A 13,629-nucleotide genomic window follows, 5' to 3' on the forward strand; every position below is an offset into this window, starting at 1 on the left:
AAATGCTGTTGCACTGTTGTTAGCTTTGAGTTGTATGTACATCACTACTGTTGTGTAAGAAATATCATACACAACAAGGGATCTCTGCATGTGAAAGTAGTTTAAAGTCTTGAATGTATTACACCATGTAAGAATCAGTACATAGCTATATGTACGCACTGAGTGCGTTAATTAAATGGGCTGTGAAGGTACCTGTTCTTTGCTGGTTTGGTATGGTGCTACCTCCAGTAGAACACCAAATACAGAAGGATTAAAATATCTGTTGTGTAAATACAATCACATTCTTCAAGGATAAATCACATGGCAAATGCTTCTAGAAATCTCTGTTTCCACTGTTACTACAAAAAGTAGTTAATGGAGAGTAAACCTCTGAAAGTTTTCTCCTTATAAGTAAAAGCAAGTAAATTTTAAAAATATTGTAGCATTTTACATTTTAATAATGTGGTTTTGGTTTTGGTACTCCATTTTAAGTTGTTTCTCTAAATATTACATCTCTTTCCTTTATTGACTTCACTCTGCAAAATCACTGGAGTACCTTTAACAACAAAATGTCAGGGTACAGAGATCTTCATAATGTCTCCATTAGTGTAAGTTCCCTCCTAAATATGTTTCTCCTATTTCCTTCCTCATTTATACTACTAATTATTGATTTTCTCCTAATATCTCTCCAAAACCTCCTCTTTTGCACTAGATACTCTCCTTCTCCAGCTTCCATCCTCTTTATGAAATCACAGCTCATCCTCTCACTTCCGAGATGATGCATGTTTCTTGTACCCCTCCCCACAAGGATCTTGACTGGCACTGGCATGACTTTCCAGTGTTGCCATGCCCATCTTCTCAGTTCCCTTTCCATTTCATTTCCCTGAGCCCATGCACCAACACCCACAAAGTGGGTTTCCCATATTGCTCGTTCTTCCCGTTCCCTTTCCTTAAGTCGCCTCCTGAGGGCAGGGTTACCAGTATCATTCCTCCAGTAACTGTCATCCCCTATCCTGTCTCCCCAAGACACCTATCTTCAGGTCAGTGTCTTTCTCATTTCTGACCTTTCTTCCAGGGTTAAGAAATGCCATGGATTCCCTGTTTGTGTCTTCATTCCCTTCTAGCTATCCTATGAGCCTAATTGAAATGTCCTAATTTAAAATATCTCTTTCTAAGACCACATCTCACTTTCTTTCCACTTTTTAACCCATGTTATTTTCAGTATATTTCCTGTTGCTGGCTAGAACAGCAAAATAGTTGTGCAGGGCAGCCTTTGAAGGTCAAGATTTGCTGAACTCTCAATGAGAAGTTTATGAAATCCGAATCATTTTAATTTAGCAAAAAACTCTTCAGAGACAAAGTCATTTTAATTAAGTATAGCTATAGGGACAGTTGCATCTATGGAAGGACTTCTGCCACGAATAAATTAATGAGGAATACTTACTCCTGAAATAAGAAGTAATTGTTCATTCTAAATTTTTATTTATTTCTGCTGGCAGCTTGCATTTTTGTGACCTTTACTTCATCAAAAATGTTTACATGGCTTTGATGTATCTTGCAAGTTCCATCTGTTTTGTCCACATTTTCAGAATGAACACATCACCGTAATTTTTACAAGTATTTAAGTAGGACTAATTAGAATTTTCAGCTGAGAAATCAGCATGATTAGACACTACCCATATGGTGGGGTTTTGGTGTGTTGTCACATTCATGAGAAGAAGGCTGTGAAATATTTGTTCATTGCAGTTTGAAGTGGATTCTGTTTCCTATGTTTACTCTACATTATTATATTCCTCAGGATGCCTTTGGACATCCTGCCAGTGAGATGAGGATAGGGGAACTTCGTCCTTCCATGCCAGAGACTCCGTTGTACCCACCCAAACTCGTTCTTCTGGGTAAAGAGAAAAAAGGTACTAACTCAACTTAAAACCTTTTAGATGAAAGCATATGTAATGTACACAGATAGACACATTACTTAAGATGTTCTACACTTCACTCTGATTTTAAAACATATGGCTTGCATATTTGTGCACATGTGTATATATATCCATAGTATCAATTTTAAAATGTATTTTTCTGGAGTTTAGTTTTCAAATACCACGTCCTGAAAACGTTTGCTGTGTTTCGTTTCAGAATCGACAGATGAGTCTGAAGCAGATAAGATCCATTGTCTGAATAACAGCGTTTCCTCAGGCACTTACTCAGACTATTCCCCTTCCCAGGCTTCCTCAGGGTCCTCCAACGCGCATGTTAAAATGGGGTCCTTGCAGACAACGGCTAAAGAAGCAGTGAATAACTCTTTGTGGGGGAACAGGTGTTTCCTTTCTTTCTTAACACAGCTTCTGGTTGCCTTTCATCTTATGTTGTCATATGCATTCAAAGTGATCGTATGCTATCTGTTAAGGCATTCAATTAAAAAAATACAATGTTTTTACCCCAGTTTTACGGAGGTGTACGTAGCTATTCAAAGACCGGGCTGTGCAGAGTTGGCCACCCGTTCATACTCTTATAAATGGCAGTAATTCTACAGCTGGTTTTTCAACTATGTGCTATAACCATGCATTAAAAGCGCCTAGTAATTGAGCTGCAATTATTCTGCTCTGTGTGGTCCTGAGCTGTAGCTGGCTGTGCTTCAGCATAGATAGTAGAGTGTATGTCTCTCATATTATTGCTGTCCTGAGCCTCACTCTGCTCTGGACCTCCAAGAACAACACAGTTCTTTGAAAGTTGTAATTTGCACTGGCCATCAGCAACCTGAAAACACCCTCGTACCATACCGGGAACACTTTGCCCTGTCTATTCCTGCCGTAAATCACCTAATGTAGTTCCATCCTAAATGTAGTTCCATCCACAGGCTCATCCTCATTAAAGAGAGGCTGGAGCCTGCTCACTGGAGATGCATAAAATCTTGGTGGTGAAGAACACGCACAAACTGAATCTGGTATTTTTGTTTAAAACAAAGAATAATGTAAGTGTAAAAAATCTTCCCCTGCACTCATAGAAGATTATTTTAAAGCAGGAAAATACGTTCAGCTGGATTTATATGAACATGGCATTTACCCACCCAGAACTTTTGACTGACTTCTTAGTTTCTCTGTGTACGTACTTACAGAATCCGTACTCCAGTGCAAACAACTGCTGCAGCCATTCATGCCAAACCAGTGGCACAAGGTGCACATCTCATAGTACGATCCCAAAGCCAGAGTGTAGATGGGAGAATACTAAATTGCTTTATAATTGCATCTTTCTGATGACTGCTTATGTGCTCTAATAGAGGGCATTTTATCTTGTTTCATTTTGTTTTGTTTTTGCAGGCTGGCACAGTCATTTCCACAGCCCCTTGAAACAAAGCCATTGCTGAGCCAGCGGGAATCTGCTGCGGCGGGGAACCTGCCACAGCGCACTGACAGGCGCCCATTGAGCGACACCTTCGCTGACAGCTGGAACGACAGCTCACACTATGATAACACAGGGTTCGTTGCGGAGGAGGGCACGGTGGAGAATCCTAGTGCTAACCCCCTCCTGAGCACGAAATCCAGAAGCACATCTGCGCACGGACGCAGGCCGTTGATTAGACAAGACAGGATAGTTGGCATTCCCCTGGAGCTGGAGCAGCCGACGCTCAGAAACACACATGAATCTGAAGTGCCTCCTCCCAATCCTTGGCAAAATTGGACCAGAACCCCTAGTCCTTTTGAAGACAGGACAGCTTTTCCTTCCAAACTGGAAAGCACCCCCACCACCAGCCCTTTGCCTGAGCGGAAAAATCATGTCAAAGAGTCTCCTGAAATGACTAGCACTTTCACCCCAGGAATAGCATGGGAATATCACGATTCAAATGCTAACAGAAGTCTCACAAACGTCTTTTCCCATATCCACTGTCGCCCAGATCCTTCCAAAAGTGTTATTTCAATCAGCAAGAGTACAGAACGTCTTTCTCCAATGATGAGGGATTTAAAAACTAACAAATTTAAGAAGTCACAAAGTATCGATGAGATAGACATTGGTACATACAAAGTGTATAATATACCCTTAGAAAACTATGCATCTGGTAATGATACTGTAGGAACCCACGAGAGGGTGGACAAGCTCCTGGGCCCGGAGCACGGCATGCTGAGCATGTCCCGCAGCCAGTCGGTCCCCATGCTGGATGACGAGCTGCTGACCTACGGCAGCGTCAAGGTGCAGCCGCAGCAGAAGTCATCCGTCACGAAGAAAGTCTACCAGTTCGACCAAAGCTTCAACCCGCAGGGAACAGTGGAAGTCACAGCGGAGAAGAGGCTACCGCCACCTTTCCAGCTCAACCCCGAGTACATTCCCCAGCAGAGTAAAAACCTGCCCCAGGATCTGGTCAGCCCGAGGGCCTACCGCGGCTACCCCCCCATGGAGCACATGTTCTCCTTCTCCCAGCCTTCGGTGAACGAGGAGGCGGTCAGTGCCCCCTTTGCGAGCCAGGGGTCTCGGCCGGGGTTCTTGAGGAGGGCGGATTCGTTGGCCAGCTCCACCGAGATGTCCATGTTCAGGAGAGTCAGTGAGCCCCATGAGCTGCCCCCGAGCGATAGGTATGGCAGGCCTCCGTACCGAGGAGCTGTGGAGCGCCAAAGCAGTATCTCGGTCTCTGAGTCTCAGTTCCTCAAGAGGAATGGCAGGTACGAAGACGAGCATCCTTCCTACCAAGAAGTGAAAGCCCAGACTGGAAGCTTTCCAGTTAAAAACCTTACACAAAGGAGGCCGTTGTCTGCAAGAAGCTACAGTACAGAGAGTTACGGCACATCCCAAACCAGGCCGGTTTCAGCGAGGCCTACAATGGCAGCTCTGCTGGAAAAGATACCGTCAGACTATAACTTGGGTAACTATGGCGACAAGCCTTCCGATAACAGTGATATAAAGACAAGGCCTACCCCTGTGAAGGGAAATGAGAGCTGTGCTAAAATGCCCGCTGACTGGAGACAACAGCTACTTAGACATATAGAAGCTAGAAGGTTAGACAGGGTATGTTTGGCATTTCTCTGCAATTAATGCCTTTAGTTGTGTGTTTTGGTATTTCAAACTATTTGCACGTACAGTGGTAACCACCAGAATTCCCAGTAATGAAATTCTTGCATTGGTGTCAGAGGAACCGGCCCACAAAGGGGTCTGGGGGTGCTCAAAAGCAGCTGGAGTGAGGGGTAAATGAGTGACAAGGAGTCTCTGCACGAGTAACGCACCACGATGCATGTTACTAGTGTAGTAACTGCTGCAGCACTGTCTGAAATAATAAAAACCATAAAAATCTCTCCTTATCAACAGATGTGAACGTGCTGCTGAAGTCTACCACTTCAGTAATGATTTCAGAGCTTTAAAAGATGCTGGACACATCTTTGCAGTAAAAGGCAATAAAGAAAAACATCACAGATAAAAAGTAAAATAATGTATTTTAGCTTTCATATCACTGTTAGTGGAGGGGATTTAAAGGTATCTCTTAACTCTGGAAAATATCACTGGATATACACTGCCACTGTTTTTAACAAGGAATATGATTATTACTCCTTCTAGCAGTAGGAAGTTATGCTTATTTACCTTCTATACAAAACAGTACAAGTACTATAGTGCATGATTTCGATAATGATCTTGACTATTTAATGACCTACTTCATGCATCGGATTTACTTCATAATCTCAAGTGGTTGTGAAAAATTACCGTCATCAAATGCATAAGTTAGTTTCAAAATGTGTCCATATACCTATTTTATGCTAGATACTCATGAGTTTGGTGTTAATATATTCATTACCTTCCAGTTGCTCGGATGTGATGCATATTAAAATATCATTAAGGATCAAATGGATAAGCTTTAAAAACTGGCTTGAAGGCTGAAGCTTTTTACTTACTTCAGCTATTTTCCTCGTGTTGTGTAAAACTGATTGGAAAATACATAATACCTAGGCAAAATAGTGCACCCCAAGTAGAGATGTTTCTGGTGGAAATAAACACTTCCCAGATGATGCTTGTTTCAGAAATACCTTTACACTTAGTTTACAGTGTGTATTTGCTTAAGAAATACTTTATGTCATGGAAAGCTGACACTGGTGATTTTATCTAGTTAAACTGAGTTCATAGTAATCCCTGCAGGTGCCAGCAAGCTAGGTTCTAGTCGTTTGCAACATACGATAAGCAAAGCTCTAAGAAGCTGGGCTGTCTGGTGGAGCTTTTGCCGATGAGAACGCCTGGGCACTGTGATGCAGCGGCTGCTCCAGGAGAAGACGCTGCCCATCTGCCCGCAGTTGGCGAGATGCCGGTCTGTGCAGGGCCTGTGTACCCGCTGTGCTGGGCCCAACCGAAGCTTGTCCCTTGTGGGCAGCTGCTAGCCAGGGAGCAGTCGCAAAGCTCTAAGATGGTGCAGAGCCTTCTTGTATAGGGTTTCTTCCTCTGCCTTTGATGCTCTTTTATGCTAGATACATGTTTTCTGGCCCATCCATGGTTGCGCAGGTGTACCAAAATTCGGCCATATTTGCAAAATAAAGAGTTGTACCATGTTACAGACTGCAATTTTCAAACTACAGATAATGACATATTTCATCTGCTGTCAGCGTTGAAGTCTTTTATGGTATCCATTTTATGTATAACTAGCAATGTATTTGCTTCCGTGTGACCCAGTGCATGCATCAAGAAGCTATTTATTTCTTGGTACTGTTTGTTTGCTTAAACTAAAACTTTGTGAAATTAACCATATATGTGTGATACTTAATTCAATGAGCATGTGTGTTCATATCCTGTCACGTGGTTGTTTCCTCTACTCAGACCGCTGCTTACAAACACAACACAGTTAGCCTTGGCATGCTGCACTCTGGAGGTTTTTCAGCAATGCATGCCGGCAGAAGCATGACTTTAAACTTGCAGACTAAATCTAAATTTGAAAACCAAATGCTTCAAGAGCTACCTCTACCGAAAGTAAGTATGGGATAGCCAGCATATACCAGCATTACAAAATAAATTAATAATACTCCTTGCTTTTTCCTGGTTTAGCTTTTGCCTATTATTCATGCTTATACTATACACAATCCAAAAAGCAAAGATGATAGTAATACAGTTTTCCTACTCAGTAATCTTGCTTTTTGGATTAAGTAGCTCACATGGCTGTCATTACTGCTTTCTGCTCTCGTGTTACAGACTGATGCGATCATTTTCTCAATGACTTAATCTGTGCACAGAAATGGAGAACGTGTTTTGTTTTGTGACTGTTTGATCTTAGAAAAATTAATGTAGAAATGTTTAATATGCATTTAAATAGGCTTCAAGAGACAGGGACTTCAATATTTGAACATTAATTGGGTATGCTTTAATAGTTGATGAGTTTTGAGTACATGCCTACCACACCTAAACTAATTTTAAACTTTTGTTGAGTAATGCCTATAGAAAGAAAATAATTTTCTCATTTTTTTTACTGTTTATTTTACAGCTATTAATGATATTTTGTTGATCAGTACATACATACCAAATTATATACAAACAAATGTTTGATGGGAAAAGCACATATGACAAGCCAGAGAGGGACATTGCTGAAGTATTTTCACAGTATCAGAGAGGAGATGCTGAGACCTTACTCTGCGTCCTGTATGGCCACACTGGAATCACAACAGCAGCCAGTTGCCAGACACTTGCAAGCGGTCGCACTGTTGGGATCGGGTGTAATGGCAGGGGGCTACTGCAGTGCTAGAAGTGACAAGCATCGTTAAGTGTTGTACTGCATTAGCGTCAGTAGCTGTTGGTACAAATTAGCAACACCTCTGTGAGTAATTAAAGGGTAGCAGAGCACAGATCCAGGCACTGAAATGTGATCATCTGTGCTGTTAATTGCTGGACTGGCCTCAGGCGTGGTTTGGTCCAGGCCAGCTGGCACCCTCCCAGGCAATCCCTGGCTGGGGCTCTGGGGTCAGCACTGGCCAGAAATTCCCAAAGAAGGGTTCCAATGCCCTATTTAAGAGTTTAGATCCAAGCCTATTCAGAAGAATAAGATAATTTAATGGCAGCAACATGACCAGATTGTGCTGGTTGGCCAGAGGACAGGCCTTAGCTCTGCTTAGCTTACTAATACAGGCATAGGCATCATACACTGGATTTCCAAGCAAAGCTGTGATAGGTTAACAGCACACAGACACGCGCGCGCACACAAACACACAGATCATTGTCAGGTTTCTCCTGCTGTAACTTACTTTCCATACACTGTTAACTTCATTTACACCTCCCATTCAGCTGTCCCTGGATTTAAACAAGTCCTAATGTTAGTGTGTGCTTCTCTGTTGTGCAGTTGATGACATCTAGGTCAAATCTTAACTGTAGACGTTTGTGTGTGTTTGGACACAGACAACTTTCCAGTGTCAGTCATACTGTTTCTTTCTTTCAAAGAATTTGTTTGTCTACTTGGGTATATATTAATTCTTGTCACAAGTCCATGAAAGAAGTCCATTTGACATCAACTCTAAATAATGGTACTATTTTTCTACATGCATTTAGGAATAAGGTATTATATATCACTTTAAGAATTTTAGGCTGTAGATGAATATGGATACTAATATATGGATGTTTGAGGAAATTCATTAAACTGTTTAGGGTGACATGTTTTGGGGTGTGGTCTTATGGGAATTATTCTGCTTTATATTTCACCAGCATTTCGTTGCTACATATGCATATAAAATGTGATGCTGAACTGCATGAAAGGGGGTGTATTCTCTTACTGTACTGTTTAGAAAGCAGTGAAAAATTATTATTGAACAAATAACACAAATGTTTAGAATTGTTTAATTTTATTCCTTTGCATGTTCTAAAGAATTTGCATTTCTTAAGGAATCCAGGCCACAGAAGCTTAATTTACCTCTTCTTCTTCCTCTTTCTTGTGGCCTAGATTCAAGAGAGTAATGAGTGAGGTCTGATTGTCCAGTGGAAGATCAGGAAATCAAGTATAGCAATTACTTATTTTGAGAAAGTTTATTACATTGATTCTACTCCATGTATAAAATGTTTGAACTGCTGCTTTTCATTTTTTACATAGATTTAATAGGTACGTGGTTTGTTTGCAGTCTGTCCGAGCTCTGTAAATGAGTAATATTGCAAGTAGACGAATTCATTTTACTGCAGAAAATGAAAAGAAAAACCTGTTATCACAGAATTTTCCTACTTACTGAGCAAGCAGGAAGCACCCTCTATATTTTTTCTTTTTCCATTTTGAGTGCGAAGTCACCTCTGCAGATTAGTCAGTTGCTTATAAAAACAGCACAGCATTGTCTGCAGCGACAAAAGAAACACTTCAGAAGAATGCTTTCAATTTTTGGCATCCATCTCACAGTTCTTTTAAAAGTTTATGGCTTGGTGCAGTTCATTCTCAGAAGTGTACAGTACCACCTGCCTTTAGGAATAATCAGCTTATTCACATGTATCACTTAGGAGGAAAAACAGAAGTTCCCTTAGGAAGCTGCCTCACTAATCCCCTCTGTCTCTGCATGGTGAGGGCACGTAGCATGTTTTATAAATTCATCTCACAGGGAGGTGAGCAGATTTCCAGCACAGCCTTGGGCACCTCAGTCTGTGGGTGACTCTGGAAGGGATGACTCACGTCACAAAGATGATGGCCTTTCTTTTTCATTGTTTTTTACTACTACTCAGAGCAGAATTTTTTGCAGTTGTACTTTTTCATTTTAGAAGTTATTTGCTGCCCTGGTCTCAGATGATGTACCCCCTGTTTGGATGAGGGTTACGTGGGGATATGCAGCAAACAGGGCAGAGTGGCTGATTCATGAGTTTACGTAGGTACAAAGAGCCCTACCTGGGCCCAAACTGGGACCCAAATTCTGGTCTGTGGACAAACAGGCCTCAATGTGTCCTGGGCTGGGAAGCCTTGGGCAGGGACTAACCCCCGGCAGCGTGTTCAGGCAGGCTGCTCACAGTCCTGGACGCCTGTCCAGACACAAAGGTTTAGCTGCGTGCGAGGGACTTAGAGCTGTATCGTCAGGTTTCATGCATGTCCGTATGCCAGCGTACAGCTCTGGGCCCAAATTTGCCAGCGTTTGAGAGTGTTGTGCTATCTGAGAGAGCAGCAGCACTGCTGCATCAGGCACTGGCACCAGTGTCTGTTGATCTGTGAGGGATAACCTATGGAAAAAGTGCTGAGGTTGGTCTCATTTTTCCATATTTAATGTGTGTAAAGAAAGCTCTACAGGTAGGTCTTGTAGTTTCAACAGGAGACATGTTTTTCTAGTGTTTTTTAACACAAGGAAAATCACATCTTTCCTGATTTTTCCAGAAGACTTCTTGAATGATGAGAGAATTATAATGAAAGTTTTCTTTGATTTTAAATAATTAGGGTTGAAATTTTTTACTTAACCTCAGAGGAATGTGCTTTAAATCACAATTTATTTCTATTTACTTTTAAAGGATTTTTAAGCTTGCATAAAAAAAGTTCTTAATTGACTAGTTACCAGCTTTAATATTTCAAAGGAACAGTTTCATTTGTTCTTCAGTCATCTAAAGAAGTGTTTCATGATTTTTTTTAATCTAAGCTGAAGAAGAAATTGCTTGAATGACAGAGGGGAAGAATAGACTTTTTTTTTTCTTTGCAGATTACCATTAATCAGAACTGAATAAGCAGTTAACTGAATAAGCACTACATAATGCTAAGTGCTGTCAGTGGTAGTACAATGTCAGCATTTTGGAAAGCCTGACACAAAAAGCCATACCCATGTTAGCAAAATTTCCAGCTATAGTAAAGAAATACAGAGAGATAACAGAAAATCAGGATGGGACAGAAGAAGTACACATCCTCAAAAGTACTGAAAACAGGAGTAAAATAACCAGGGGAAAAAGTGACAAAGAAGAAACATGTATAAAAGGAGAGAAAAGTGGAAAATAATAACAAAAATATCAAGCTCATTTAGGAAACTTTAAATGCATGTTATGTCCATTCATATTCAGAAAGCATTTAATTACTGGTTAATATTGTACATATGATATCCTGTTAACTTAGAACTAAACTGGCCATAGCCTAGAGAGAAGTCTGTGGGAAGCACACCACACACAGTGATACACAGAGCATAGCGCGAGGTAAGAGTAGTCACAAGTTCAATATTGCCATTAAGGAATATTTTCTGAAGAAAATATAAGCATATAATTTACCTTGGTGGCAAATACTTAATAAAAAAGTTTTTGATGCTTGAATGCCCATTAAGAAAGTTCTAACTCAAATGATTAATGGCAGACTGCACGTTTAAATATGGAACTTTGCCAAAATTTGTTTCTCTGAAAATAATGAGTTACGTTAAATTAATTTTTTGTTTTCTCTCATCATTCATTATTCTCATTCTTTCTCTTATACATCTTTCAAGATCTCCTACTTGCGGAGCCCCAGAGCAATATGATTACATGTTAACAAAGTACTGTAAAAATTTAAGAGGATTTCCATTTTAGCAGTAGTGTGTTGCAGTTTAACTGGGTTGATACTGAAATAAATATGAAGAGAGAATTTTCTGTCACGGTGTGTCCAGTGACTAAAGGCTGCCCCTACCGTTTCTGCAACAGACCCCATCGCAGCAGAGCAGCATTCTGGACAACGGGCAGGAGGAGGTGTCTGTGAGCAGCCAGTGGAACCCCTACCCGCTGGGGCGGCGGGACGTGCCGCCGGACACCGTCACAAAGAAGGTAAGCTGCACGAGCAAAGCTGCTGACATAGCTATGGTTGTCTTCTTTTCCCAGCGAATCACTGGAAGGAGGAGAACAGGTTAATGAGGACAGGCTTGGGAAACACATGTTTTGTTTCAAAGTTTAAAGCAATAATCATTAGGAATTAAGGATGGTGTTTTCATGCCTGCTACCTGTTTTTGTATTTATTTATGCAGATGCTAGTAGTTACATCTGTAGTGTGTGAAATGGGCACAGTGGGCTTGACAGGTGTATTCCTGCATGTATGAGACAGCCGTCGGCTCCCTCTTGTCCTGAGAAGTCTTCATTCAAATTTTTCATTTCAATTACATTCTTCAGTTCACGACAAAAATAAATGTGTTGAGATGGAGGCCAGCCCAGTGTCTGGACAGTCACAGACATTTTGACAGAGACATCCTAGGCACTCATCATTTGCTGATAAACTCACTAGAAAGGAGTCTAATTTCTAGTACCTTGTGGCGGTAGATATTAAATTCCAGTGCTTGGATCTGGCCTGTTTCTATGAAAACACTGGCTGCTCTCTCCCAGCCCTGACTTGGCTCTGTTCATTGACTGAGAAACTGCCATTTTTTGGTACTCCGATCATAAAGCTGGAGAATAAAGGATCTCGACAAACTAAACTGTTTGTGATCAGTTTTAGAAGGTGGAGCTGCATATGTAAGCAGTGATAATTACATTGATTGTTATCTATATGGAGATCGGTCCTGCTCATTCCTGAAGTAAAGACTTACGAGTGAATAAAACTGGTGTGAAAGTCATAATGTGCACACTGATAACTTCTGTAGCATAATTAACTGTCAGCACTGATGAGGCAAATATCTCCCTACTGGCTTCACATCTCTTTATCCAAGACAGTTTCAGAAGCAGCAGCCCTTGCCCTCATACAAAAGTAGCGACAAGAGATACACATGTACAAGAGCATTGCTTGAAGATGGGAGACGAAAGCCATTGCACCTAGAGCAGCCCAGAGACTCCTTCCCAGGCACAGGAGGGTGAGGAGGAAGGCACCCTGGCATTGTTTGATGGAGTTGGCTCTGACAGCCAAGTTATTCGAAGGCTTTCTTTATCCTCTGATATGCAAGAAATTAGGATAAGAAATTTAAGAGGAGTCACTGCTTATCTTCACTGGCATATTGGGATAAAACCTGCGTTTATCCATTCGTACAATCTAACACAGCCTATGTCTTGCATTTGTGCATCATCACTGTTACTGTAATAAGAAAGTGCAGATTCTGTTTCATTCTGAATAGTTCAGTATCTCGCTGCTCAGATGTGGTAAGTACAAACATTGCATAACTGTACTGAAATCTGCTTAACTCAGTGGAGCAATCCATTGTTACATCTGTTGTCAGCTACTTTAATTATACTGCAAATATTGGACACTGAGCTGAAAATAATTAACTTTTGTGGTGGACGTTAAATAAAGTAAAGAATAGAAGCAAAATTGGGGAAGCAGTCTGCATAGTAGAGATTTTTTTTCTGCAGAATAAATAATTCCCGTTTCCAAGAAAGGCAGCTTATCCACCTCCAGCAAGAGCCACAGCGTGAATACACAAGAAGTAGTGATATGATGGCTTCAAAGTCTATTAACAGGAGTGAGAAAATGAATTCTGAAAATTTTTTACCCACCGTCCTCAGGAGGTGGTTTGCAATGTGCTGTTATGACAATACTAGTCTCCTCTCCATTGAAAGTGACCTCAAGTGTCTTGGTTTCCCAGCATTTGGGGATTAAAATACAGCAATTATTTGAAGTCAGACTCAGAAAATCTTCTATAGAATTAAACTTCGACATAACAAACAATTAAATGATGTAAATATAAACTGTAGTGTATGTTTTGTTTTTCCACTAACATAATAGTACTAGTGTGAATAGGCCTCTGCAGAGCAGAGTCACTATGTGGTAGAGCCATACTTGGGAAATCACTGGAAAAAGAGTTGGGACTTGTTCTTCCATGGGGAAGAGCG

At 41.0% G+C, this 13,629-nt stretch overlaps 1 protein-coding gene across 1 annotated transcript in view; it reads left to right on the plus strand.

Moving 5' to 3' along the window:
• The window catches only part of LRRC7 (leucine rich repeat containing 7), a 109,090-nt gene that overhangs the window by 80,541 nt on the left and 14,920 nt on the right, over window positions 1–13,629 (plus strand). Inside the window, exons 16-20 of the mRNA XM_009320659.1 lie at window positions 1,778–1,889; window positions 2,113–2,293; window positions 3,294–4,971; window positions 6,757–6,906; window positions 11,524–11,643. Coding sequence (XP_009318934.1) covers window positions 1,778–1,889; window positions 2,113–2,293; window positions 3,294–4,971; window positions 6,757–6,906; window positions 11,524–11,643 — 2,241 coding nt within the window. The remainder of the gene's footprint in view (window positions 1–1,777; window positions 1,890–2,112; window positions 2,294–3,293; window positions 4,972–6,756; window positions 6,907–11,523; window positions 11,644–13,629) is intronic.

This window comes from Pygoscelis adeliae, unplaced genomic scaffold, assembly GCF_000699105.1.
Source record: "Pygoscelis adeliae isolate BGI_AS28 unplaced genomic scaffold, ASM69910v1 Scaffold402, whole genome shotgun sequence".
In the NCBI taxonomy this organism is placed as follows: domain Eukaryota; kingdom Metazoa; phylum Chordata; class Aves; order Sphenisciformes; family Spheniscidae; genus Pygoscelis; species Pygoscelis adeliae.